This window comes from Solea solea, chromosome 17 (genome assembly GCF_958295425.1).
Source record: "Solea solea chromosome 17, fSolSol10.1, whole genome shotgun sequence".
Taxonomy (NCBI): Eukaryota; Metazoa; Chordata; class Actinopteri; order Pleuronectiformes; family Soleidae; genus Solea; species Solea solea.
The window spans coordinates 10,678,855-10,706,829 of NC_081150.1; the positions used below are offsets into that span (position 1 = coordinate 10,678,855).

Below are 27,975 nucleotides of genomic sequence, written 5' to 3' on the forward strand. Positions count from 1 at the left end.
GTGGTGACCTACTGAACAATGTGGCTCGCCATTCCGGGAGCCAAAATGACTCCCCGCATGAATAGGAAGAGCTAAGCCAATCTACGGTCTGTGCTCGGTGAGGCCTCGGCATCGCGAGCCCATCGGAGCCTGCTTCCATTACACTGACATGGGAAACGATTCTCTGGAAGAATAAACGATATTATCTTAATCTCACTGGGAGTCCACCCAACGAGCAACCGCTCGGTTTGGTTAAGTTCACCGACTTGAAGTAAACAGAGCAATGTAGCCGCAGAGTGGTTGCTCCAGGTTTCCACAATTTAATGCAAATTTTGAACGTTTTCAAAAAATTTGGTAAAAGGAAATGTGCAATTTATGCAGTATTGTGAAGTGACTGTCGGGGTTATTTCACTTTAAAGAGCACTAGGTGGCATGTGCATGTGAGACTGTCGAAACTATGGGTCATATGCAGGAATTACGACCCATAGGTACGTTTTTAAAATAAGCGCCCCCTAGCGGTAGTATAAGTAACAGCAATCTGGTACCTTGGGTGTGTTGTCATGGAGTAGCTTCGATGAGGTTTCCACTGGCAGTTCACTTAGTGGGTAAAGCGTTGGAAGCTTTGGTGTGATTAACACGGGTTCGACTCCTACATTACGCCAACTGGAGATGGTTCACCAACACCTTTTTTGTGTCCTTGAGCGAGGCACGTCTGATGGCTGCGTCGGCAGCGTGTGAATGTGTGTGGATGATGAGTGATAGAAAATGTGCGGTGTGAATGGGTGAAATGGGTAAAAAAAACGTAGCATAAAGCAGCTTTGAGTGAGGGGAGTAAGTGCTATATAAATACAAACCATTTACACTTGTATTTACATCTTTCCAGTCTGCACTTAATGAAGCATGTGATATTTAAGTCTTTCTTTTTTCAGCGATGTTGGCGCTTTATTGAAAATGTGCATAAAAGCGGGCTGATGAAAACCAGCCATGTGTTACTTAACTTGCTGGGCTTGTCTGTTGCTGGGACAAATGAACACATGAACTTGAATAGAAGTAATTGACTTTTGCTGAAGGTTAAAAGTCAATCATGCGTGGGACACAGCTGCTCTTTACCAGAACTGTGTGTTTGTTTTGTGAAGCCATTAAAGCTCCAGCCCTGATTTTTAGACCTTGTCATGCCCTCTGGTCTTTGTCTCTCCATCATGGCTCATCTCTGATTGTTTGTGACAGGGAACAATAACGGGCCCACAGAGAAAGGAAATTCTCCCTGCTCACTTGTCAGTCCATATTAGTTCATCCTAATGCCCTCTCCTCTTTCCGCTGCTTCTTATCTGTGCGGGGGATTGAAATTCAGTCGCGGCCAACACGTCCACTTTTTAAAGTGCAACAATTTACATTAGTAAAACTTTTAGGTCATTATTAAGAACAAACTTTGGTTTAGGGTCAAACTGGCTGCTTTTTCTCTTCACTTAAAGTTTATAATGTATTTTACATAAGTCGTCAATCTTGCAGTTCATAAAATCATAAATATTCAAGGATCTTTTACTCTCTGATAGAGAATTTTCAGACATTTACAGTTAAGCAATAATAAAGTCATTATAGTCCAGGTGCTCTGAAGCTCTTTTCCAGGAGGTCAAAGTTCAAACAGAACATTAGCGCTGTACGCCGCTCTGATGAACAAACTAAAAGGATGGAGCGCTGGGTCATGCAGGAGGGGGATTAACACCTGGAAGGTGCAATCAAAATGTGTAAAGCGTAGCTCAGGTTTATGTGTGATTTATACTAACCGTTTTATGAAAAATAAGAAAATAAAAGAGAGGTCTGCACATTAATGCGCTCTGAAAATAAGAGTAATTGCTTTTTGCCTGGGAAAGCTGTTAAGCAGCAATTCCAGAGCAAGCAACGTTGAATTTATTACTCTGGTATTAAAAAAGAAAAAAAAAGGTTGCTGCATGTGCCTGCAGGAAACAGGTGGGACTGGTGAAATTCAACTAAGAAAAATGATGTTTGTATGTAACCAAAACATTACGAGAAAATAGCCTTTTAAATGGCATTTCCATACGGCAGACAAGAAGACCAGTGGGTGAATTAATCATCGCCTAATTTGGAGTGAAATGTTTTCACAGATGTCCGACATGTGATTGTTTTTGTGTGTGATTCTCTTGTGCGGCTTAAGAAGAGCTCACGCGGGTTTTGCATGTTGTCTTTTTTTTTTTTTTTTTTTAATAACGATCACAATCAACAAGTCATCCCAACACAATATCACTGCCCAAAAAAACAACAGAAAAAAAAACAACAACAAAACATCACCAACTCTGACTGGATCATTGTCGAACAGTACAGGGATTCAGCATCGCTTTCCTGACTCTGAAAAAATGAGGTCTAACTGTAACATCCAGCCACTGTCGTGTTCTGACTTCTCCCTCGTTGTTCCCTGTTGTTCCACTGGGGCTTTACACCGTAAAAGAAGCACCGACACAAACAGAGACAGAGCACAGGGAATGAAAGAATGAAAGACTGCTAACACATGCACGTGTCAGCTGACTGGAGTGAAAGGTGACAGGTGAGTTGATTGGGATAGTATGATTTAAAAATAAAAAAAAATTCTCAAGAAAGAGGAATAAACAGCTGCATTTTAAATATCATTAGATTTCCAGTCATTGCTGGAAAAGAGTGGTCTGATTTCTTTTATTTTTTTTTCCCTTTCTGGGAATATTGGACAACTTTTAACACACACACACACAAAAAAAAACTTGAGTCAAATATGAATCAAATGGAACAGGTCAGACTGATTTGTTCAGGCACAAACACGTTGCACGTTTCTCCTAAAACAGAATGAAAAAAACAACAAAAAAAAACCAGTACTCTCACGGCATACCATATTAAAAGTGTTCCTACCAATGGAGATGCGTCACTTTTCTTGTCCCAGTTCGTGAAACAATCACTATATGACACGTTGCATAACAGAGCAAATCTGCTATTAATGCAAAAGAAATCCCATAAAAAAAACTGTTGCATAATACTTTTTTTCTTTTCCAGTATATTCTTTGATGTCCCAAAAATAATCTGAACCTGTTAGGGATAAAAACTTCCAGTGAATGGCAGGCAGTGTGCACATGGCTACTTTCCATCACTGTTCCTCCCTTGCATACAGGTCCCTTCTTCTTCTTCTTCTTCTTCTCCTCCTCCTTCTTCTTCTCCTTCTCCTTCTTCTTCTTCTTCTTCGTCTTTCTCCACCCATTATATTAGATGCACTGAAAAAAGGGCCATTGCTGCTGGCTGGCCAAATAAAAAAAAAAAAAAAAAAAAAGCTTGGCTCAACTTCTTTGTTCATTCACTTTCCATTGCAAATCCTACAGGCGTTCTTTCTCTCCGCTCTCCTTTTCCCTGACCACAGCTATGGCTTTGGATACAGCAGCAAGTCTGTCCTTTCTCCTTTTGTGATTGAAGATAATGCCCACTCTTTGAAGGGAAGGGAGCTTAAGGCAAGCCTAAGGAAGAATCCAGCCTGAAAGGACTCTTGAGTCGTTCAGGAGAGCACCATCTATATTTGTGACTATTAACAAAACCGTTCCGAGGCTAGAAACAGGAAGAGCTGCTCTACTGAAAGTGTAGACTTGAACTTTGTGGAATATCTGATGTAGCAAATAGAGCACAGAGTAAGTCTCTGTCAGTCGTTCGTAGGTTTTTTATTTTTAATCTAGCTTTAAGTGCATGGTCCATTTTCACAAATCTAGACAACAATATTTTAAGATCATACCTTGATTTGTAAGACTGGTTTGGTCAAAATAACTACGAGTCATTTAGAAAAGACCGAGCAGGTGAGGGGGAAAATTACACAAAGAGAAGAAATGGATGACCTCAAGTTTTAAGAAAATCAAAAAAAAAGAAGTTTTACCTCCAGAGTGGTTTTCAGATTTAAGCCACGAGTCCACAGGGTCAGTTTAAGTATTTGTCACAGCTAAGAGTCCAAAAGTCAACGAGCATGGGTTTCACGGTCAGTACCTAGTTAAATCAAGCCACACTACTTCTGCCTGTCAGTGTCTTTCTCAGCTACACTTGCAGGACTTGACAATCATGTTGGAGAGCTGCTCCACTTTGGGGGTTCGTCCAGAGTAGTAGAGTATAGTGAGAGGTTCCAGGTCTTGGGGAACACAGCAGGGGGCGGCCGATGCCTCTGGATTCAGAGTGTTGTACAGGCTCAGCAGCTATGGGAAAAACACACGGGAGAGACCAAAACTCAGTTTTCAGTTGTATTTACAGTTGTGCAACCCCGCGTCTTATCTATGGAGTGATGAAATCTCCATAATTTACTGGCGCGTTCAGTGGAACAGTGAGACCTCATGACTGTAAATACAGAGATGCGCAAGTCAAAATTCACACGGCGATTTGTGGATGACTTACTAAACAAATAATTTCTCCTTTGTTTCCCCAACTTTTCTGGAACATTAAACATGTGCAAAGTGCTTGTCTGCAACTGAGGCCTGTTCTGTTTTCAGTGGTGTTGTCGCTCAGCCAGAGAAGCTAAAAGTGGCTGAAAGTTCATCTCAAGGTCAAGAATAAACCTCACGGTGTTGACAGTTTTCTTATAGAGACTGTTTCTTCACTACGAATTATTCACAGAGAAAAGTAAAAAAAAAAGAAAAAAGAAAGACATTAGTTGCTAATCTTTTCAAGCTGCTGCTTATTTAAGTGGTGGCTCATTGTTTGTGTTCTCTGTCTATTTAGGTCTGTGTGGGTTATTATTTTTCTGTTTTGTTTTGTTAGTGTTAACAGTATCGGGGTTTAAATACAATACGATGTGTATGTGCCGTACCTGCGTGACTTGAACTAATGAGGGAGAAAATCTAGTTTTTGTGTGGAACGTCGTACTCTAACTGAACTGCAGCCTCGTCGCTCTGCTCGTGCTTTGCAGGTCCTCGCGATGGCTGCAGTATTTCACTCACTGACAAGGTAACTGAAGCGACTCTTAAGTCTTTGCACTGTGTCAGTTACTTTCCTGTTTGGCCTGGTGCTTGATACAAGTTTTTTTGCTGAGGTTTTTCTTGGAGTTGTCGTTGTGCCGGGAGACAAACTCCAACAACTCGCTCGCTACGTTCTACTCACTGCTTCGGTAACAGGGGGCCAAAGTCGGGTATTGTCGTTTACCTGAGGCATACGGCAGTGTGTATAACATCACATCCAACTCAACTCTTATTTGTATTAGCCATTGTACAGGTACAGGTCATTGTGGGCAATAGAGGAGGCCACATTTTGATCTGTTCATTCGTAATATAAAATGCATGAATAAGCTTACAAACAATGAGAAACTTACCGAGCTGTGTGTTGTATCTGAGCTCCTTAGGTAAGGGCAGGGCCCAGAGCAGTAGTTGGCGTCATACCCACTCGGCTCATGGATCCACTTCCAGTCCAAGTCCCGGCGAAAATCGATGTGAAGCTTGCGAACGCAGCAGCTCTCCTCTGTGTTTCTGTGACGGGCAGAAACGTGGCAAGAACAAAGTCAGCCCCCCCCACATCATAGTCCCCCCCTACATCATAGTTTACGTTCTCTTATTGAGAATCTGGTGCATGCACACATAACGGCTTTTTTCTGCGTGGCCTTACGAGAAACAGTATTTTGTATCCAGTGCTCTCTTGCGTCGGCGCGTGTGCTGAGTGTCCAGGCGGTGAGGGGGAATCATCATGAGGATGAGGTGCGGCAGGACCTGCTCCTTCTTCTTCTTCTGTTGATCCAGATCCCAGCGACTCTGCTCGTCGTCTTCATCCACGCCTTAGTTATTACAGACAAGATCAAGACTCCAATTAAACCAAAGTCTACTTGATTCAGTGACTAGGTCAACCTCCATATAATGAATTACCAGAATAATTCAAGACTAAATCATGTAAATTATGGGGACAATAGGGACTGCATGAGCTCTAAATTGAAAGAAGCATAAATGCTGTAATTATATGACAAAATGTTGTTGAAGGCCACCTTTGAACTTCACCTCCAGCACCTCCTTCTCATTATCAATGATGTCACCGTTTGGGTTGAAGGTGTGGCAGGGGCAGTGCACGCTGATTTCCAAGCCCATGTTAGTTCCTGATGACAAACGAGACCACAAAAACAAAAAGAAAAGAAAAGTTGTTTCTCAGTTCAAATGTCTGAATCAACGTTAGGATCTGTGATAGTTTTGGGGCAATAACGACAGTTATGACAGTGACCTCAGTCTCACCTCTGTTCATCAGCCACTCCCTCACAGTGTCGGTCACGTCGAAGGTGATCCACTCTGGAGTTCCTCTGGTCAGCACGTTCTTAGCCGCAATGTAGCGCTGCTTTGTGATGTGTTCGTTTGGCTTCACGATCTGTAAGGCCGTAATAAATTACATTACATATAATAATAATATACGTATAATAATAATAGTACACTACATCTTACGTGTAGACACCAGACGGATTATATAAAGGGGGGAAAAATAATATAAAACAAAATAACAAACGGTGCTAATGGCTTAAGACTGTGTTTATGGCACCGCGATGTCATATTAGGATTTTCCACAATTACCAGCTTAAAGGTCCGGTGTGTAACATTAAGGAGGGTTTATTGGCAGAAATTGAATATACTACCCACAAGTGCTGTGTGTTTGTATAATGTGGTAATATTATGGAATGTGAAGGCCACTTTTTTGTTACAATCTGCCCCATTGGATCACTTATTCTTACACACTGGACCTTTAACTTCAACGTCCAAGTCGTAATATGATTGGGAAAGTTATAATCAATAAGTGTGAGGCTAAAAGAACACTTGTGCAAAAACTACAGAATTGAACGTTTCTTTCAGTTTTCACTTTCAGCCACAGACATTTTTGTTCATCCTAAATATATGTATATAAAAAAAAATGTTTTTAGTTTCATAGCCTTCGCTTAAATAGAAACGCTGTGGTTGCCGCGTGTGTTCTGTTGGAAATCTATAACCTATAAAAGTAAATTACAAGTGCCGCTCTTGACCTGTGTCCGCAGCAAAACAGCTCAACAGATGCAGATTTGAACTTGCGATACACAAAAATGTGACCAAATATGAAAACGCAAGAATGTATTTATTAACCAGAAAAAATATCCCTCAGAAGTGAAATATAACAAGCAGCAGCAGCAGCACCATATTCACCCATGCTGCCAGTACTAAAGCACCATTTTATCTTTCACAGTGTGGTTTTTGGTGCATTTCACTTTCATACACTTCCATCCATCACTGAATGTGATACTCTTCTCTCTTGTTCTTCCAAAACATTTAAAAGCTGCACTAAAAAAGACTTTTTTCTTGAGTCGAATTAAGGCACCTGCCCGCTGCTGCTGCTGCTGCTGCTGCCCTGCATAACAATGACTGAGTGTGTGGTTGGGCAACACACTGGTGATGATTCAATGACATTTCAGTGGTGAGATTTCTCTCGTTTCAAATACACATTGTGTAAAAAGAATCACAATCATCCAAATAGAGAAACACTGCAGTGCTGCAAACATTCAGTGGCCCACAGTCTGCTCCTCAGAAGAGAAAATATGTTTCGATTCCAAAGAAAATATTTCTGATTTGGACATATTTTGAGAAAAGGACAGTTGAGATGCAAACATTATCAGTTGCGCCAACTTTGAATCGTAGCCCAGTCACAATATCTGTCACCCTTTATATTTGTATCTTTATATTCGATCTGGACTTGAAGATGTCGACACCAGTGCTTTAAAGAGTGGCTGGCACCTTTCAACACTCAGCAGACCAGAGCCCATTTTAATTAACTTTTGAGGACTGAATGGTAAAAACCATGATGGATGTGGCCTGCCAGTGCTGCACTAACAGAAACCCTGTCCCACTTCATCTAACACTCTGCAGGCCTGTTGAACTTCTTTGGCTTTTGTCCTGGCTGTTACCCACGCCTCAAACCACAATCTGGTTGTCTTTGGCTCTTTTTGTCTATTAGGGCCTGAACGGATTCTTGGCAGATTAGAATATAATAATAATTTTTTTTGCACAGAGAGATTACATCAATGCCTCGACCGCGAGTTTCGCCTTTGATCTATGTGTAAGGTTGAGAAAACTGTATCTTCACACACCTGGTAGAGCTCAATCCTCTGTTCATTCCTCTTGGCATTGAAGTTTGGCACCCGCAGAGCTCGAAACTCGGCTCTGAAAAGGTTGGTCGAGTTCCTTTCCATGGCAGAGACGTTGAAGCGGAAAACCTTGGAGGTGCTGCCTTTTAGGCAGTAGTGCACATCGTCTGGAACACAGAAAATACAAGTTCAGTGGCGAGAACAGGCAGAAAAAAACCCCCAAACGTCTTATCAGATCTGATGCAAAACCAACAGTGTATGTCGACAACTGCCACATCACAGATGCTCATGCATGTAATCTCCTCCATATCTCAGAGATTAAATTTAATGTTTCTCTGGTGTGAGCCATTTTTGCAGCTAACTATTTATTTCAAGGCCAGAAAGCACAAAAAAACGGCTAAATGGAAGTAGAAATCACACATCATTTACTTGATTTAGTGACTATTGTCACATCAGAATGTTTAATATGAAAAAAACAAAAGCTTTAGAGTCTCTTTATGGCCACATTTAGTGAGCCATGTATAATGAAAAATGTACATATTTGATATTTCATCTAATATTGTGCTGCAACAGCCCATTTATAGTCAGGTTCTAATCATTTTTTTTTTACTTCTCATCACTATTTTTTTTAAATCCCTGCTTCTTTGTCATTTATAATTACATTAATATCTGAGGTTCACATTAAAGGCTATGAATTAAATAGGGAAAAAAAAAAACATTATGATAGGACTTTAGAACAGATTATTGGGTAAAGTAAGGAGGACAAATCAAAGCCTTAACAATGAATTAATCAATTATGCTTAACCTTATGAAAAGTACAGCCATTTGACTTGAAAATTCACTCTAACAGTTACTGTGTTTGGGCTTCGGTCTTTTCAGTTATACCTTATTACACGGTGTTTCAGGCCATCTCCGTCACAACAAAATGTAGGTAATACTTCTATAATTTATGGCTAATTGAGGGAAACCGCACTGGTGTCACAATTTACTGTATCAAGGACGATAGAGGTATAGTGTAACATGTCAGTTATATTATAAACCTATAGTTGCACCTAAACCGTGGTTTACTGGGTCTTTAGTGACTGGCACTCAGTTCCTCAGCTCACAGTGGAATGATTAGTGCTGTTGCCCGCCTTATCAGAATTCCTCTCTGTTTTTGTCTATATTTGGTGTAAATGAAAATGCTGGAGTTGAAATACCAATATTATTGAGCCCGAGTATGACATCATCTTCCTGGTCTCTGGGTATCAAAAAAAAAAACCTTCCATCCTCGGTCTCACTGATTGACTTTTTGGCCCCCAAACGCCTGCTGACCATGACGACTGCCCCACAGCCCGACCACTTGGTTGACATTTGCCAGACTGTACGTGCACCGCGCTATAAAAGGAAGTGTTTCTGATATTCTGATATCTCAGTGCAGTAATTCGCTAGTCTCCCGTCAGCTTTCTGCTTCATTTGCACCTGTCACGGGTTTGTGTTTTCACAGCGCTGCCTCACATCCACCAATAAGACCGATGGTTTCTGAGACACGAAGAAAAGTTGAGTTTGTGGTGTGAGTGTGTGTCTCGGGGGGGAAATAATACACAAAGCCTACACTCTACCTCTGCTATATCACAAAGAAGTAACAACCCAAGGTGTCTGTAACCCAATGTTTGTATTGTAATTTTCTACAACACAATAGGGCATGGTTGGGTCCTCAAATGATTTTGATTTTTTTTAACCTCTAATTGCATATATTACACTTACACTAAAATTCCTACCAAGCTTAGCTTAAATAAAATGAAGTAGTTCCCTTTTGGGCATCTTGGAAGAATGAAATATATACTACCCATCAATGTGTTTAAAACCTGATGCAGAAACAAACAAAGAATGAAGAGGAAACGGCAGAGAAAGTGGAGAAAGGTCACCATAGTTCCCTGAAGTTAGCCTGCAGTCTCACCAGTAGATGTCACTAATTCTTATACACTGGACTTTCTTTTTTGTAAGTGAATCATCTCGTGTAAACACACTTGTCATCAGTCTAGTTCCCTTTTCACACGTGCAGCATAAAACCTGACATTTTCTGACTCAACCTTGGTCCACCTCCTGGAAATACTAGGTTTGGCATAAACAAGAGCGAGTGTGCGAGGGGAGCTTGAAGAGGAGGCACAACCGAAACACCACCAGCATTCACTCACTGTGCATTTCTTACACAATAAGATGCTCTATTCTCACAATTGCTCAATCCGACATAACACAGACTTTGTACCGGGTAGCTGGTGGCATAGAGTCTGTTTAATGTCGGGTTCGACTAATCCAGACATTAGTGTTCACACATCATCCTGCTCTATTGGGTAATATCCATAAGGTTTGAGGGCCTGTGTGTGCAACAAAGGAAGCAGCAACAAAGGAAGCTCTACTACATATAACAATGTAGTTATTCACACAAATCACAATATTTCATTCATTTACTCATTACATTTTGAGTCAATCTCTCAGATTACCTTTGTTTACTGCCATTTAACTGATTAAGCCATTGCCAGAGTAGAGTTCAGGACAATTAATCTGTGTATGTACTTTAAAAAGCTACTGACCATTTGCATAACTCTTGTTATGACATCACATTTGATGCTTTACAAAATGCTTAATAGATGTGAAAAAGTAAAATAAGGTAATATTAGGTTGTGCCCATTTTATGTATCCATGTAGAAATGATGGCTAGGACACATGTCACTAATTTAATGTAACAGTTCAGCTCTGCTACAGTCTTTCTCTGCCATTTTCCCATTTAAGTTTCAAGTAATCAAGTCATTATTTGGTTCATAAAATGTTGAAAAACAATAATGTTGAATGTTTCAAATGATATTTGTTTTGTCCACAAACCAAAAAGGTAAAAATAAAACTTTCCCATTTAAGAAGCTGTTAAATCAGAACATTTGTTTTAGTTCTTTAAAAAACACTTAATCCATTATGAAAATAGTTGACGATGAATTTAGTTATCGATTACTAATAAGTGGTCTTCACTCACACACGCATGCATGTAATCTTACATGTTTGTACCGACACACACACACACTAGTGGCAACTACTACTCTGCCATTTTTTCAAGTCCATTATTTTGTGAGATTCAAAACAGATCATCGCTGAGGGGGAAAAATAAGGTCTTTTGAAAAACACCTGTTGATTTCAAAGGAGCTGTGATGCAATGGTCTTGGCTTGGCTCTCACACACTCACACACACACACACTTTTTACTTTGTTGTACTTTCTGAGTAATCCCGACTCCGTTGGACCACATGCTGTCAAAGTGTTGACACATGTCCCTCTGCACAGGTTTTCTGCTTCCACTTCATATAGCTTTTCAATCCACAGAGGGAAAAAGAAAGTCTCTGATGCAAATTATAGCAGAAAATGTATTTGCAACAAAATCATGGCACCATGAAATCATTTTGTCTTTATGGGGATGGACGCTGGCTCAGTTTCACACTCAATTTAGCAAAGTTAAACCTGAGCGCTGCAGTTAGTGATGTCATCCTCGTGGGCCACCCATGAGACATGCAGTGGGGTCACTTAGAGCTCTGTCTCTAATGAAGCATCTGTGGGCTTCAGGCGTCCCCACTCCTCCTGTAAAACCAGACTCTGTGGGAGATACAGGGATCCCCTAATTAGGCTAATGGGGAGGTCCTTCCATCATCTAACTTTTCCTGTCCACCTCTGCTAACTTTTCCTATACTCCTTCCCTTAAAGGCATCCCCCTCTGGCCTGCACGGGCAGATGTCCCTCTCATTTGGGCCTGACTGGAAAGGAAATGGGAACATCTGGGGGAGAGGGACAGGATCCACAGAGAAAAAGGGGGGGGGGGGGAGTGTGGAGTCAGGAGTCAGGAGTCAGGAGTAAGAGAAGGAGGAGGAGGAGGAGAGTGTCTTTCCTGGAACACTGGTACAGGGTTAAAACAGGTTGGCGAGTGTTACAGGAACAAAGCACATCCTCTCAGTGCACACACACACATCATGTTCAGTTCTCAGTTTAACAGAATGGGAAGTTGACGTCACAGTTTCTCAGAGAATGATGAAAGAAAGGAGACCCTTAAATTAAAAAGTATAATAATAATAAGGTATTTAAATTTGTAATGCTACATATATATTATACTATTTTGTAGAACCCCCAATAATTATTACTAAACCTGTGTTTTTTTTTTAATTGTCTAAAGTTATTCTTTATTGTGCAGCAGACCAACAGTTACTCAGCTACAAGCTACATGACATAGAAACCAAACCGCAGTCGTGAGTTTTGACGCGTCTGCCTCTCCAGTCGGTGCGTAATTACGCACAATGGATGCCCTGATTACTGACAATCAAGGCACAATAACGTGATAGAAAGTTGGCTGCTCGAGGAGCTGGGATACTTACTGCTCTCTGGCGTGACCATGTCGAATTTGTATATCTCTTTGGCATAGTACTCTGTCTCTGTGTTGTCCTGACCGCAGCTCTGCTGCCGGTCCCTCCCGAGCTGCTCCAGGAGCTCCTTGGTGCTGTTATACAATGCTTGGATTTGATAAGGGATTTTACTCGGTCCGAGGGAGTGTGGAGGATTCGTCAGTCGCAGTTTGCTCAGTATCTGACCTCGTATCGCCTCGACCCGCTTCCTTTTGACGTGGTCGATGTCCACTGTGGCACAAGTTGACAGGCAGGAGCTCAGAGTTGCGCAGTTGAGGAGGAGGACGAACAGTAAAGCTTTGCCCAAATGCATCTTTCTCTCCGCATTTGGTTCGGGTTAGAGTTCGGCAGAAAGGTGCAGACTCGGCTTGATGTCACTTTGCCTGCAGTTTCAGCTGATTTGGCTTTTTCGGAGCTGTTGATGAGGGGGTGGTGGGGGGGGGGGGACTCCTCACTTCATTCGTTTTCTCTTGGCAGTCCCTGTTACTGTCAGCAGAAATCCAAGTGTGTTTTCGCCCATTAGACATGAACCAATTCAGAGTCCCGAGCAGAAGAAACTCTCCCACATATATGAAAAGTATCCAGCACAAATGTCACTGTGGCGAGAAGCGGACTTGTCTTTTGCATTCTTGTGCGCAGTCCTGTGGGTTCGCGCTCGTCCCGCAGTTTGACGCGTCTCTCCTCGCTTTCCTTCACATTAAAAACCTCCAGCCTCTTTAATTGAGTTGTCTGCGCGTGAGGATGCGGACCGCAGGCTGTCAGGTTCACGAGGTATATACGACTTTGAGCGCTCGCTGTGGCCTCGCGGGCGTTTTATACCAGTTTAGTTTCTGACGTTTGATGGAGGAGGGACCGCAGCGCGAGACCGGGGAGAGACCGGATCATCATCATCATCATCATCATCGTCAGCGCTCACTGCGATACACCAGACATAAACTCTCACCAGACTAATGAATATGTAAAAGAGGCTACTGTTTAACTTTCTGACCACTCTTTTCACCACGTGCTTTTATGTGAAGTTGGAAAGTTACAGGTTTATTATTAAGGCCAATATTTCTCTCTTATAATAAAACACTCTTTCATTGTTTTGTTTTTTAATCATAATGTTTAAATTAGTACAGTCAGTGTAGATCTTTTTCAGGTCTCCGCTGTTTCATTATGCAGGTTTGGTTGTAGTCTGGGTCGTCCGCCCTCTAGTGGCCAGCTGCGGTACTCCCAGTAATCGACTTAATCTGATCTAATCCAAGAAATTCTTTTTCTTTTATTTAGATTACTGTCATGTCCGATGCAAAGTGCATTCATATTAAATATGCATGTGATAATCAAGCTTTTTATTCTATATAGCTTCAAACTTCAGTCTATTAAATTAAATGAAGGTGTCTGGATCAAGATTCTGCCTCTGCCGCCGTCTCTTGTTCGTTCACGTTTCCTTTTCCTCACCGACTCCTTTTCAAAGGCAGTTTCTTCCAAAGAAATTACGACAGAACATTAGCATCTTTGTGGACAACGATCAAAGGCTTTTATAGTGTACAGTTACGTCCCAAAGTGGGAATTATGCCCCTTTGTGTCTGGGTGTTTTCTTGGCCATGTGTCTGTCTTTCTATTTCTGTTGCAGTGTAATTTAAAAGTAAAAGACTTTTGAGTTTTGTTTAAACTTCCAGGGATGTAAATTATGGCTAAAGGGAGAAATGTTTAGATTCTGGTGGTGATGTGGATCTGGAAAACTGAGAGGCCATTGTGGAGGTTTGTGCTTTCTCTGAGTGTTTTCTCTAGTTCTCTTGGAAAAATTAAAACTTGACAAACACAAAGTCTAATCTAAGGGAAATATTTGGCCACCCTGACTTAAATTCAATGTTTCTCTAAAGTTACTTAAGTTGTAAGCAACCATACATCAAACAATTTATGGGGCTTTGTAGACATAGACTTTTCCATAATTATGATTTGATATAATTCACTTTGTGTCTTCTCTTGGACATGGATGGAGTGTCCTCACAAAGACCCACACTCTAGAGGACAACTGCTGTTGTCAGTTGCTGAACTCCGATTACACAAATCCTTTCAGACTTTACATTCTGGCCATGTGGTCTCGCGTCACAGTTCAAAAGAGGCGACTCTTCCTCAGTTTCCAGGCAGATTTTCCCATGCCCTCTGCAAACCGCCATCCACACAGGATTCATTTTTCTACTCTGATGTCGGACGGTTTATTCGCAGGCCCTTAAGTTGTTTTATCTTTTGCCGCACCACCGTCTGGTTTTATCTCTGTTCCTCGAGCTTATCCACATTTCTCAGACCCACTTTAGGTCAAAGTTCACTCCACCACTGGAGGTCCGAACCCAGACATGGGGTCTGGTATTTCACTATGTTTCTCCTGCTTCTATGTTCATCGTAGGAATGAACTTTATAAAATGTCCAAACTTGGTAAATATTTAACTTTGCATCACATATCAAAGTTCCCGTGGAGATTAACACAGTCGAGTTTTACATTATTGTACAATTTCTATTATGTTGTCTTTTATTGTCAAATGTTGCCGAAAGATTGTGGTTTCTTTTATGGGGCTTTTAAGAATGTCCGATTTCTTTTGTTTCGTTTGCAGTTGCATAAATATGAACTTGAATCGCTCGTTTGTGGCCTCACGCACTATAAATATCAGTTGCAATAAAGCTCCATTGTGCTGTTTAAACAGGCACACAATAAATGCCCTGTTTTGTTTGTTGATGATGATTACGCTCCATAGTATCTGTTTTCTTTGATACTTTGGTCGCAGGAACAGTTTTGCTTTTCTCTTTTTGGAGATTGGTTTCCAGTAATGTCGCTCCAGGCTCTGGCTGAAATGTCTTCATTCATAAGTTTGGTTTCGTGATTTATGCGGAATCCGAAACCCAAAATGGACCAAAATGGTTGTTTGGGGGCTTTTTGTGATCTGAGAATGGGCAGGGATCGAGATTTCTTCATCGACTTTGTCGGACTATTTTAGGACAAACATCCAGGTCCCTGGTATCCATCAGCCACTTTCCCACAGTCCTCGGTTCTCTTGCGTTGCTCAAGGCTTATCTTGTTTTTGAGTTGTCATAGTTTAGGAACATGGTAGCACGAAGTTAATGTCATTTGTGTGTGATTAAGTATCGTGTTTTTGTCCTTTTAGGATGGTCTTTCATTTTCTACTGTTGGTGGCACATTCCAGTGGAAACTAGAGATGTCAAACAAAACAACAATCAAAGATTCTAAATGGATTCAAACGGTTTAGAATAGACCTGCACTCTTGCAGCATAGTAGCAAACAAAGGCCCTTGGCTCTGGTATATATCCACACTTTTTCAGGTTATACCCAGGATATTTGTGCAAGTTCAGCTTAAATGTAAAAAACATTTTCTGGCATTTGCTCGTGTTTGTGTTGCCCTTTCCGAAATGTGAAAGCTACCAGAGTAGACCCTGAAATTAGCAGCTCGAATCTGAATTTAATAGAATCGTGAGATTCACAACACTAGTGAATACCTCCACCTTTGTCGATTTTTGTTATTTATATACTATATATATATATATATATATATATATATATGTATGTATGTATGTATGTATGTATATATATATATATATATATATATATATATATACATACATATATATGTGTATGTATATATATATATGTATATGTATATATGTATATATGTGTATATATGTATATGTTAGAGCTGAAACAATTAATCGATTAATTGATTATTAATGGATTATGGATTATTAATTAATCAGCAACTATTTTGATAATCGATTAATCGGTTTGAAGCTTTTTTCATGATTAAAACAAGATTTTCGATTGTTTAAGCTTTTAAATGTGGGTAATTTCTTCATTTCTTTGCTCTGGATAACAGAGAAATCATTAATAGTTAATCATTTTGGTTTGTGGACAAAACAATACATTTGAGATCATCATCATTTCCAGGTTTGACGAACACCGATCAACATTTTTTAAGTTTTCCTGATATTTTACTGACCAAGCGATTCATCGAGAAAATAATCGACAGATTAACCGATTATGAAAATAATCATTAGTTGTAGCTCTAATATATATATATATATATATATATATATATATATGTATATATATATAAAAGTGTTGACATGTATGTACATCTGCAGTGTTGGAGTATCTGTCCCAACGTTTGGCTCTTCCTGTAATGTTGGCAGTTCTCCACTAAGCCAGCAGGTGATGCTGCATAACAAACAATGTCTACTGTCTCTCTGTACACAGACATGAGCGCAGAGACAATTAACATTTCAAGCAGCTATTTATACTTGCAAAAAAAAATGTCCTGCATTCAACAACCCCAAAAATGTGGGGTGAACTTTAAAAAGTTGTTGTTTTTGTGAGTGTGAAGGTTACATTTATTAAGACGATAATTTCTTAAAAAATAAGTGAGTTAAGCCGTCATGTAATGTTCAAATAAAGCGGTTCACGTGTGAATGTGCATCTGTTGTCTCTCCACTCTTGTCAAAGATGAAGGAAGAGTTGTACATTAATAAATACCAGCCGCACTTTGAGGTTGAGCGTGCACAGTATTTCCGTTTGTCTTATCACCGCTGTGTGTGTGTGTGTGGAGAGATGCTGTAATGGGTTTGGTGTCTTCATCCAGAGGCCATGAACGCACCATCAGCGGGACCCTGACACACACATACACTGTAGCAGCCGAAACTGTCTGGGGATTCCTAGACATGATCCCAGACATCACCATCAGAGTTCACTTTTACTCCAAAAGTCCTCCAGTGATTACCTCACTGCTGGGTCAGGTTTTAGTGAGTCACTCTCCGGCAATCTCCCCGTCTAGTGCAACACACAGCAAAGGAATGCAGCTGCAGCTCCGAAGGATGAAAACAAAAAACACATGGTGGTGGCGGTATGGAGAAAAATGTCCTCTTTTTTCCCTGTAATGTAGGTTGGATTCCTGCTGACTGGACTCGTCTGTGGAATCACACGTGTCCTTGTGTGTAGCCGTCGGATGATTGCAGACTGTTGTGTTTATAGAACATAAAACACTTATTTTTTTTTTTTTTTGGGGGGGTTTTCAGATTTTATCATGGTTCCATAGAGGAGAAAGACTTAACCGTCTGCCACAATAAACACACTTACAGACAGTCAGGCTGCGTAAGACTGGCTAGACGGAGTCAGACAAACCCCAAATACTAATCAGCATCCTCCCAGAATTCCCTACTACAGCTCCGTGAAGTCTGCTTTGTCTGGGGGTAACAAGCCTATGAGTCATTCTTTGGGAGTCACTTGGACAGGAATGCTAACAGGAGACCCCTAAAACCCACAGCAGCGGAGACAATGATGTATATGTCATAGCAGCACAACTCCAATGACTCATTTGATTGCTCCGACATCTGTGTTAGTCATCACTTTTCTTTTCTTAATACATGTACATAGGAAAGGAGTACCGCGCTGGCTAGACGGTGACTGAAAGTGAGGTCACGTGGCATCAGGAAAACTCATGTTTGTTGTGTCTGAGAATGATGTCCTTATCTTGCTCCTGTCCTAAATCTAATACTGTGCCGGCGTCGGCTCCAAAATGAGTCAGAATATTAACTCTGGAAATATTTTCAATATAGTGCACTCACAAGTGTGTCCAGGTTTGCTTTAAGTCCATTCTTTTACATGCTCGGGATTCTGTTCTCTAAATTTTGCCACACCATTTGATTTCACGTGGATCTTTGTTACAACAACACACCAGTGCAGGCTTCGTTTGCTCTAATGTAAACACTGTGTGGTTGCTAAATGTTTTTTATCCTATAAAACAGTACTAGGCCACTGAGCCTCCTGTGATATTTAAAAGTCAAGACTTCAAAACGACTTAAGTTTTCTTTCACACTGTGCCTAAGGTATAGGTTTTTCAATTAACTGATTATCAGTAAGTCAACAATTTTGATAATCAATTATTTGGTTAAAGAGTTTTTTTTAAAATAATTTAAACAAAATGAATTGAATAATTTTTGCTTTGTGGACTAAACAAGACATCTGAGAACATCATCATTTCCAGGTTTGAAAAAAAAAAAAACAATCAACATTTTCTGACCTTTTATGAACCAAACAAGACAAGTACTTTAGATTAATCAAGAAAATAATCAACAAGTAAATCAGTTATGAAAATACTGGTTAGTGACTTGTCAAAATCAGAGCAGGAAACATTCAGATTGTGTGTGGCATTGAGAAACGGTCAGCTGTGTTTTGTGATGGTGTGACGGCTGAAAGAGGTGATATTTCATATATTATTATATCATCATACTCTTAGAATCTCATTGTGCCTCGTGCTGATTCAATATTAACCATTTCCCCCGGTAATCTCGCTTGTCCTGACGCTCGGAAGCGACACAAGTGCAGCCCCCCTCGCATGCTTTGTGAAATCAGCAGCAACATCACCAATTGTACCAATTGTATTTGTGTATTTTTAATATAAAGTTTATGTTCTTTGATCATATGTTTGGATGAAGCAATAAGAGAAGCTTTATAAGAGGAAAAGTCATTCATCTCTGTGTATGTGGCCTCTTTATATACAGTTGTGATTTGCTCATATTAAATTGAGTCAAAATATTGATTACTTCAGTTGTTTTTTAGGAACATTAATATTTTCTTTCAGTCACTTGTGTCATTTGTTGGTGTCCTACTTTGTTGTGGACTCGTAAGAAGGCATATAGAAGCAGACGGATGTCACAGAGGTGAAGACTGTTCACTTTACATCTGGCTCCATGGGGTTAGTGATCTGCTGAGTTAAGGCCTTTTGGAAAGCAGAGGACAAGGTGTCATTGGGTGACTTGGAATGAATATGAAATAGCAACACCCATGATGTTGACTCACCGTCGAGACAAATAGTGTTAAATCTTAAGCTAAACACACTTAGCATTTTTTGATTAGCACTCAGTGAGAGTAAGACAGCCGGGCTTGTTGTGATTACTAATCGCCTGAGTGTGTGTGAATGTTTAATGACAAGAGGCCCGACAGCGACGTGGTTATGATTCAGCTCCGTTTAATTATGTAACCAAAACCACAGTAACTTGACTTTCTGAATGTTTTCCTGCAGATAAACTAAAAGTTCACGATCACGCTCGCTGTTGTAATGCTGATCAGCTGAATCTAGGAATGCCAGGGAATGAGTCTTTCAGTCCCTCTCCAGCTCATCACTGCTCTTTGTATGGAATTTTAGAGAAAACCACATCAGGCCTTTTTCCATTTCCCTCCAAATTTAACTCTCCTCGCCCCCGCCTCTGTATTCCCGTAAGTGCTGCAAGTTGGGTAATGAGGAAATTGGCTTTTGGAATCGCGGCAGCATTGGCACGCGTGGCAGAGAAGAGTGTCAAAATAACAGAGGAAACAAAAAAGGAACTTTACTGGAAAGTGTCCAATTAAAAACAGACATTGGACGGTAGATATGTAAGGCCACAGGTTAATGTCTGTTCTCTGGTTTGGACAAGAACGATGATAGCGTGAAAATCCTCTAAGACAAAGACATAATGTAGGTTTGTGTGCACACAAGCACAATAGATGTATGTTGTTTTTTGTATTATTTCTGTCTTCTGTAACCCCTTACTCCAACTTTAACCTCACCTAAATGTCATTCTAAACCTAAAATCAAGTCTTAATCCTTAAAAAGCACCAACTTCCCTACAATTTGCACAGCCTAAATGAAGCGTTAACCCTAACCTTAACTAGTTAATGCCAAATCCTAACCTTAACCTAACGACTGTTCAAATCCTGGGCCTAAACTGAACCAGTTCCTCAGAAATGAGGATTGAGCGACCAGGTTTTTGGTCTCCATGAGGACTACTGGTCCTGACAAGGTCAGGATTTATGCCAGAAAAGATCCTGAAGAGGTAGCAAATACAAGTACACACACACACACACACACACCACTAGCCTCTGCATGCTGGCCTAGTGCTGGCCTCCTCATGCAGAGTCTAGACAGGAAGCTGGTCCATGCCAGATTAGGGATTTTATCCCTCGCACTATTATACACACACACGCGTGCACGCGCACACACACACACTGCTGACAGTCGTCTTTCAATGCGTCTGTATTGGGAGCATAGATGTATGTCAAAGGAGAAAAAAAATGGGAAAGTAAGGGATTAAGAGACAAAGACCTGTTGACAGATATCCGTGTCATTGTAGATTTGTGCATTTGTCCGCCCGTCTATTCTTTTTCTCTCGCACAAAATCAAACGCAACCACAAAGAAACACATCCTCCAAAAGAAAATCTCTATTACTCATTTTCCCTCAACTTTCCGTCCGCCGAACTGATGAGTCTGAGAAGCAGTGTGAAAAGTTCAACTTGTCCTTCCCAGGTACAGGGGCGCATCACATCCTGTAGTGCTTAGCTAAATTAAACCGAACCTCCCACTGTTCTCATCTGCTCACCTGTAGCCCCTGCCAGGCCTGGCCATGACCTTTGAACCCACACAGATGGGTCTGCATAATAAGACACAGACACACACGGCTAAGTGCCATCTTGGACATGTTTGATGGGTAGCTATACCAGACTAGGAAAATCTGAACACTGTATGTATTGGAATGCTAATGTGTTGACCTTTCTGAGCAGGTGAGCGTGCTTGTGTGTGTGTGTGTGTGTGTGTGTATTTCTCTGTATGGCTTTAACGGAGCTTTTAGATCTAAATACAGGCACGAGGACGAGTGTGAGCTCACTGTACACGATCTTTGTCCCTCTGTGTGTAGTTGGCCTGAGGCCAATGGCCCCTGTGCCCTGTGTATGGCAGGATGAGCTGTACTTTTCACTCTATAACAGTATGAATATGCATGGCCTCCTGGCTTTCTTTAGACAAGGCAATATAGACGCGGCGGACAGTAAAGGCTGCTGTAAAAACCTCCTCCAGAATGTTTAAATATAACATTTCTTGAAGGAATAGCTGGGTTTGATTTGAATGTTACGGTTGACCAAAATATCGATTTGATGACATAATCATCGTCCTTCCTCGAGCAATATGATAATCGATACTCCGGGGCAAATATAGATATTTTAATACGTAAATTAAAGTAAACAGTGCCCGCCAGTTTCACTCGCCGCGCTACTTGATGTCACCTCTTGGTGGCGCGGCCCAAATGAATGAGGGAAACTTTGGGAGGAAGTTACCTGGCCCGAAGAAGAGGGAGTTCACAGCGGGAGAATCTATGTTAAGAGATGCTCCATCCACGTTAAATACATAGACTTCATGCACTTTGTTTTTTTGTTGTGAATAAATAGGGAAATCCTGCACTTTTAACTCGTCAGGGACGTTTTGTTTCCTTCAGTCAGACAGATATCGTGATGTATCGCTATATATCCATATATTGATCATTACACAGTTGTTGTATCGTCGTGATATTATTGGTATCGTGGGCCATGTATTGTGTATCGTATCATATCATTAGATACCGCTAAGGTACGTCCCTTAATTGAAATAAGCAAATTTCCCATTATTTTTTTATTTATGTAGTCACCTTCTACTTCAAAACACGAACCACACTCTCTGTCCAGTGTCCAGCGTACATAAATCAAGACCCTTGCCTTAGAATAGAATATTAGAATAGAATTTTATTTAAATAGGGACAATAGCATTAATATAGTTCCAATACAAATAATGCAACTGCTGTGCTGTACGTAGAGTGTATAGCTATTGCTGTCCCGAGTTGGGCTTTTACATGAACATGAAGTATAATAACACATGACCAAACACGTAAAAGCTACACTTAAACACAGAACTACATGTTAAAATGGCATAACACATTAAAATGTAAAGGCATATACAGTTCATAACAACTACAAGTTAAACTACATTACACATAATAACAATTGTCCAAAGTGCAATACAGTATGAAAAGTGAAACTTGCTAAAACTACACTTGATAATACACTAAAAACACAACTTACAAGTCAGATAAACCTAATTGACCTAAAACAATGAATTGTTACAGCTCTGTTTTACGCTCTTACAATGACAGTATTTTACAGTTCTAGTTGCTCTATAGTCTATAGTCACCTCACTCCTAGTAGCCTATAGTTTAAATGTTACAAAAACATTTTAACATTTCAAAGCAACTATACATTACACAAACATACATATAGGTAGTGTAATTCATTTATGTCAGTCAACCCTCCTAAATGTTACACTGAATAACAAAAAAAAAATCCCATAAACTAATCCCTTTTAGTCTGTCAGTTCAGGTGCTGTGTGTTGCATTGCACCTCAAAACATCAAATATTTGCTCTTTACACAAACCAACAAAGGCACTTTTTCCATTTAATAAGTTTTAAAGTCCTTTTTTTTTTTTTTTTTTTTTAGATAGCAGAAGTCCTTCTGCTTGACACTGCCTGAATATATGAGCATATTTACACCTTGTCCTGGAGAATATATGACATATGTGCACTGGCCACTGCTGCATTAACAGTATATTTCATCCCCTTCTTGGTTCCGTCTGTGAAATGGTCCTCTTCATTTCCCACATGAGTGGTTTTCTTATCATCCGGACCCCCTCTCGCCTGCCCCACCGGCTGAGTTAAAGCCGATAAAACACCCAAATATTCTGTTAAACATGGGCGGCCTCTGCCACGTGGCCGCTCCTTGCAATGCCTCTTGGGTAATTATGGTAATAACTCAGCCGTCAGAGGCGAGGCCAGAGGCCCCGGGATGATGAGGTCAGAGCAGAGAGCCTGAGACGGGGAGGAACGGCGGTGGTGGAAGTGTGGCAGTGGGGTCAAGGTGAAGCGGGTGGGTCTCGCGCGCTGCCATCCCATAAACCCTTGCTGTCACATCAGAAGCTGTTGGATGTATGTGGACATTCCGTCTGATATGTCCTCCTGGACAATCAAGATGCTGATGAGCGATGATGACAAGTGTTTGAGTAGCCTGGTTATTTGTGTGGCCTGGGCTGAAAGCGGCGTGGTCAGGTGGTTTGGCTGGAAGGTCAGAATGTGCCACTGTCTGCCCACGTCAGTCTGTGTATAACTAGAGATTACTAGTCGTTTTACTGCCGTGGTAAATACCGATGTGTTTTTTTTTTTTTAAAGCAGAAAGAGCACTCCACCATGTTGTTGTTATTTATTTCTTTACCGAGGAAAATCGGAACACAGAGGAAGGCACAGGACAAAATGTCCCGGTGGAATCTGATCCATTACGGGTACATGTGGTCCCAGAGATGGAGACGTGCAGCATTACTTTCAGAAATTAAAACCGACTTCTTTGTATTCTCTGTATTGTCTGACTGCTCGCTCTGTGTGTGGACAGGAGGTAGACACGGAGCAGCCTCACTTTTTTTCGATTTTCTTTCTCTCTCTTTTTTTCTGCATCGAAACAAAACAACAAAAACATTTATATATTTATTTTTTTCATGTTTCTTTTTCACCTACCTATTTCCACCGCATTTAAATCCTCTCCAATGGATGTAACTGTTTTTACTTTATCCTTTTTCATATTATTATTATCACACTTTTTTTTGTTTAGTTTATTTAGTTCATTTCATTCACACAAAAAACAAACAAACAAAACATTTTATAAAAACACAAAATTGTCCAAGCCTTGAATGAAAAGGAGCTGAAAGATGAATAATCTTATTTACTCTGCCCCTTAATTCCAAGTAATCTATTCACATAGTATATAAAACATACATAATTACAATAATATACACAAAATAAAACAGGTAAATAAAATAGTCATAGTCCAACACAGCCACTCACTTTCCTGTTGTTAAGACAAACAAACAAATTACAAAACCTCAAATGAAAAAACAAACAAAAAGCAATTAACATTTGTTAATATGCAAGTTATTCAAATTTAACACATTACGTTGTATTTCCTTAACATACTAGTTTTAATAGAATTTTTAAATGTAATGTTTGATGTCGATTCTTTGGTTTCTTTGTTCAGGTAGATGGATTCCCTCGGTTCTTACTTACTGTCTCTTTTTTCAAATCGTTTCTGGATGTTGATCAGTAAGGTTTTTTTTTAATGAGCTATGCATTTGTTAAGCGTGACACAAGCTAACCCTCTTTCCCTCACTATCTTTCCATTCTTACCCCTGACTACATGTGTGAGCTTTGCTGAACACCGGGTCACATGCGTGTCACAAAGCCATCGCATCCTGTGCCCATTTTAAAGCGAGACTACTCTCCACTCCATCATTTTTTAGACATTTCAATGCGGAAACGTCCACATAGTATATCTTTAAACGTCGAAATGACAGCAAAATGCATGTGTAAGAGTTCGAGCCGCTGAAGCCAAGTTTATCTAAAACACCAGAATTGGTGTCGACGGGTGGAAAGTGTAATGTCATTCTAAACGGAAACCTCATCGCTGTGAAAGTGTATTTGTGTGTGTACGTGCTATGACAACGTGCATTTGTGTGTGTTGCACGTGTCGTCTGAGCCTTTCTTACATAACCTATATTTAGACTCAAAGTTATGCTAGACGAACAATGACAGAAATATAATATTCCCTCATATTCGGTCCAAATTCTGCTCGGGGGCAAACCACAGGAAAGTTTTACTATTCAATCAACATTTTGGCTGCTTTTGCATTTGTTCATTTCCTAAAACCTTAAAAATTTCCCCTCCTGTGCTACTCCTTCATCAAACCAAGCGAAGGCTTTGTCGAGGTCATTCCACTTCCTTTGTGTAAACTTTTAACGTAGAGAAAATTGCCATGACGTAAACTAACGTGTAATCATTTCCACTGACACACCAGCGTTTAATGTAAAAGTGATCACCAGGGTTATTATCACAGGCAGCAAGATGTTTGGGGGGGGGGGGGGGGGGTAATTCTGCACTGGGGGAAAGTGTGAGCAAACATAGAATAAAATAGATCTTTATTGTCGTTGCAACGCACACAATTGTACGGTGCAACGATACAAGTCCTTGTGACCAGATATTGGCAAGATAGACGCTGAGGAGAGAGGGTCCCCCCCGGACTGTCTGTGACCTCGTCCGCACTCTGGCCCGTCACCCTCGTTTTCCCTGTCTCTCTCAGCATCTCCTTCCACGGAGCCTCCGATGGTCTGGTTAGCTCTGTGGGGACACTGCCAAAGTCGCTGGCTGTTATTAAACATCACTTCCTGGCCAATGAATGCGACGCAATGAAGCGCCCCATAAAGCGAAAAGGAAGCGCTCCACTTAAAAGTATGAAAGTGTTGAAAAATGAGTGACATCTAAATGTAAACGAAGGACTCTCTCACTCACCCCTCTCTTGCCCCAAGCACCTCAGGACACTACTGTGGCTTTCAGATCCCAGACAGGATGCTGTGGTTCATCGGTTGTATCATAAATCTCTGCTTCAAAACGAGTTCCATTTGAAATCTTCGAGACTGGCAAAAAAAATTCAACCATTGGATGATACCAGCCGCTTTTTCACTATACAGTTCTAGCACAACTCAGCTCGACTCGACTCCAGTCGGTACCTGGCTTTTATTTTTAGTACCTGCTCTGGCCGATACTACAATGTGACAACGACAGACTGGCGGCCACTGATTGGTCAGGGAACACCGGAAGAGTCATGAGCGCGACGTCCGACACAGGGATCAAACCGGACAATGCCGAACTGTAGGTCCGTTAAAAAGACTTTAAAATCCTGCAAAGTAAGTCTCCAACATTTAGCAATGGAAACTTCTATAATCTCAATATTTCACAGAGGAGTCGTGAGGCGAATCACAACCCGGTCATACAGGAACTACTGAACTAATCTCAATCTACTGATTCAGTACACAGAAGAAAACAACTGCTTTGCTCATCACTAGTTTGCATGTTTGTGTCGTGTTTGGAAGTAATGGAAAACAACGTACCTCATACCAAACTGAGTCAAGAAGTGCTAGAACTGTGCCATTTGTCTACTCTCCTTTAAATGAGAACATCATTTACAAAGTTTACATCATGTGCTATTGAAGAAAACCTGAATCTAGCCATTAAAATAATTAACGTGTCTACTGATGTTATATAAATCTTCCCATAGACTTCCATTTAAACCATCTTCTTTGTGCAACCAGCAGAGTTGCCCCCTGGTGGCTATTCACTTATTTCTTACTTGCAGGTCGTTTTCAGCCACCAAACAAGAAGACTATGTCCACTTTTATACACGGTGCAAGATGGTAGTCTCCATGAAGCTTAATGCACATATATAAGGTTGATTCTATTTTATTCTTTTACTTTGAAGCAGTTATACACACATACTTATGCATCGTATAACCACTTTATTCCAATAAACCCTCCTAAACGTTGCGTCGGTGAAGTGTCATTCGTGCCTCCATAGTTCCATACTTCACTGTTTTGTCACTTCCATCCACCCTGCGCTTCACTGAGACCCCTGACCTGCGAACATCTATAAATATTTATTTGTGTCGACTTGTCTAAAAATAACTGTATTACAATAGAGTGTCCTGGAAGAGGTCCAGTGGCGTTGTGGCGATGAGCAGTAGTCAGCATTCAGAGTCCACAGGGCAGTGTCAGGAGGCAGACATATTGATGGCTTTGTGGTCAACAGGAAGAAGAAAAAAAAAGAAAGTTACTTCACCGGGGGATCCTTTGGGTCCAGGATGTATTTCTGTAACATGCCGACAGAAACAAGGTGCAGTTTGGCGTGATGTACGGCAGCTCTCCTCTACGGTGACATCAGTGAATACTATCACAGTGCAGAATTTATAATGAAAGCGCTTGATTCCAAGGTTAGAAATATTAAAATATCCGCTGTGGGTGAATGGATGTAGGACAGCCGTAGTCGTCGTGTGAAGTAACGCTAATTGTGATAAAAAAGAACAACAGAGAACAGTTAAAAACTTGTCCTTTTCTGCATGAAACAATTATGTAATAATGAAAAAATAATTCAGGATCCACAAAAATAAAACATGATCTTAGTCATTTAATCCTTATTGCACAAGTCTCATGGCTGTGGTAAACAATCATTAATCTACTGTCACGGATGGAAACTTGATATAAATAATAACACCACTATAAACAATGCGACCTGCTACTTCACAGCACGTCGATAAACTGTGTAGCTCCACTCTGCCGAACTCTGCCGTACTTGTTCAATTTGTATACCAATGTTTTACACAAAGGTTAAACGGCACTTTCACCCATTTTTTTTTAACCCCACTTGGTCAAATGAAGAATAAACTTCAAATCATTACGATGCTGCTGTTTGTTTAATTCACATTCTATGACAGAGTCAGGTTAAAGGGTTGGGTACATTAAAGGCAGTTACTCAAGTTACTCATAACACACAGTAAAGAGCAGTGTACGCCTTTTCTTTTCTTTGAAGGAAGTGTCTTTGACATCGACTTTTTTTGTTTCATTTGATGTATTTTTTTCCGATCCCAACTTCCTCTGTTGTTGTGGGAACGAGACATGTGTCTCAGATCCACTGTCTGATGATCGAATAACAACATGTATCTGTGAAAATTAGTAAAAAAAAATGTATATTTCTTGGTTGAAAGTGGCCCTTTAATATACGGATACGAGCAAATGTGGAATATAAAGAGTTGATG

The 27,975-nt window shown here is 40.5% G+C and overlaps 2 protein-coding genes across 3 annotated transcripts in view; one reads left to right on the forward strand and one right to left on the reverse strand.

Moving 5' to 3' along the window:
* LOC131443659 (steroid hormone receptor ERR2-like) overlaps positions 1-27,975 on the forward strand; it is a 105,180-nt gene that overhangs the window by 12,532 nt on the left and 64,673 nt on the right. The window contains exon 1 of one of the 2 annotated variants that reach the window (XM_058613482.1): positions 4,913-4,929. The exons of the other annotated variant lie outside the window; for it this stretch is intronic. The gene's annotated coding sequence lies outside the window, so the exon portion shown is untranslated. Of the gene's footprint in view, positions 1-4,912; positions 4,930-27,975 lie in introns of those variants that run through there. 2 annotated transcript variants of the gene reach the window in all.
* LOC131443660 (transforming growth factor beta-3 proprotein-like) lies at positions 2,659-13,253 on the reverse strand. Its single transcript, XM_058613483.1, has 7 exons — positions 12,444-13,253; positions 8,060-8,223; positions 6,192-6,321; positions 5,951-6,058; positions 5,581-5,746; positions 5,291-5,444; positions 2,659-4,184 (listed from the first exon to the last, which is right to left on the reverse strand). The coding sequence occupies exons 1-7, from the start codon at positions 12,781-12,783 to the stop codon at positions 4,026-4,028; spliced, it is 1,221 nt and encodes a 406-aa protein (XP_058469466.1). The 5' UTR covers positions 12,784-13,253; the 3' UTR covers positions 2,659-4,025.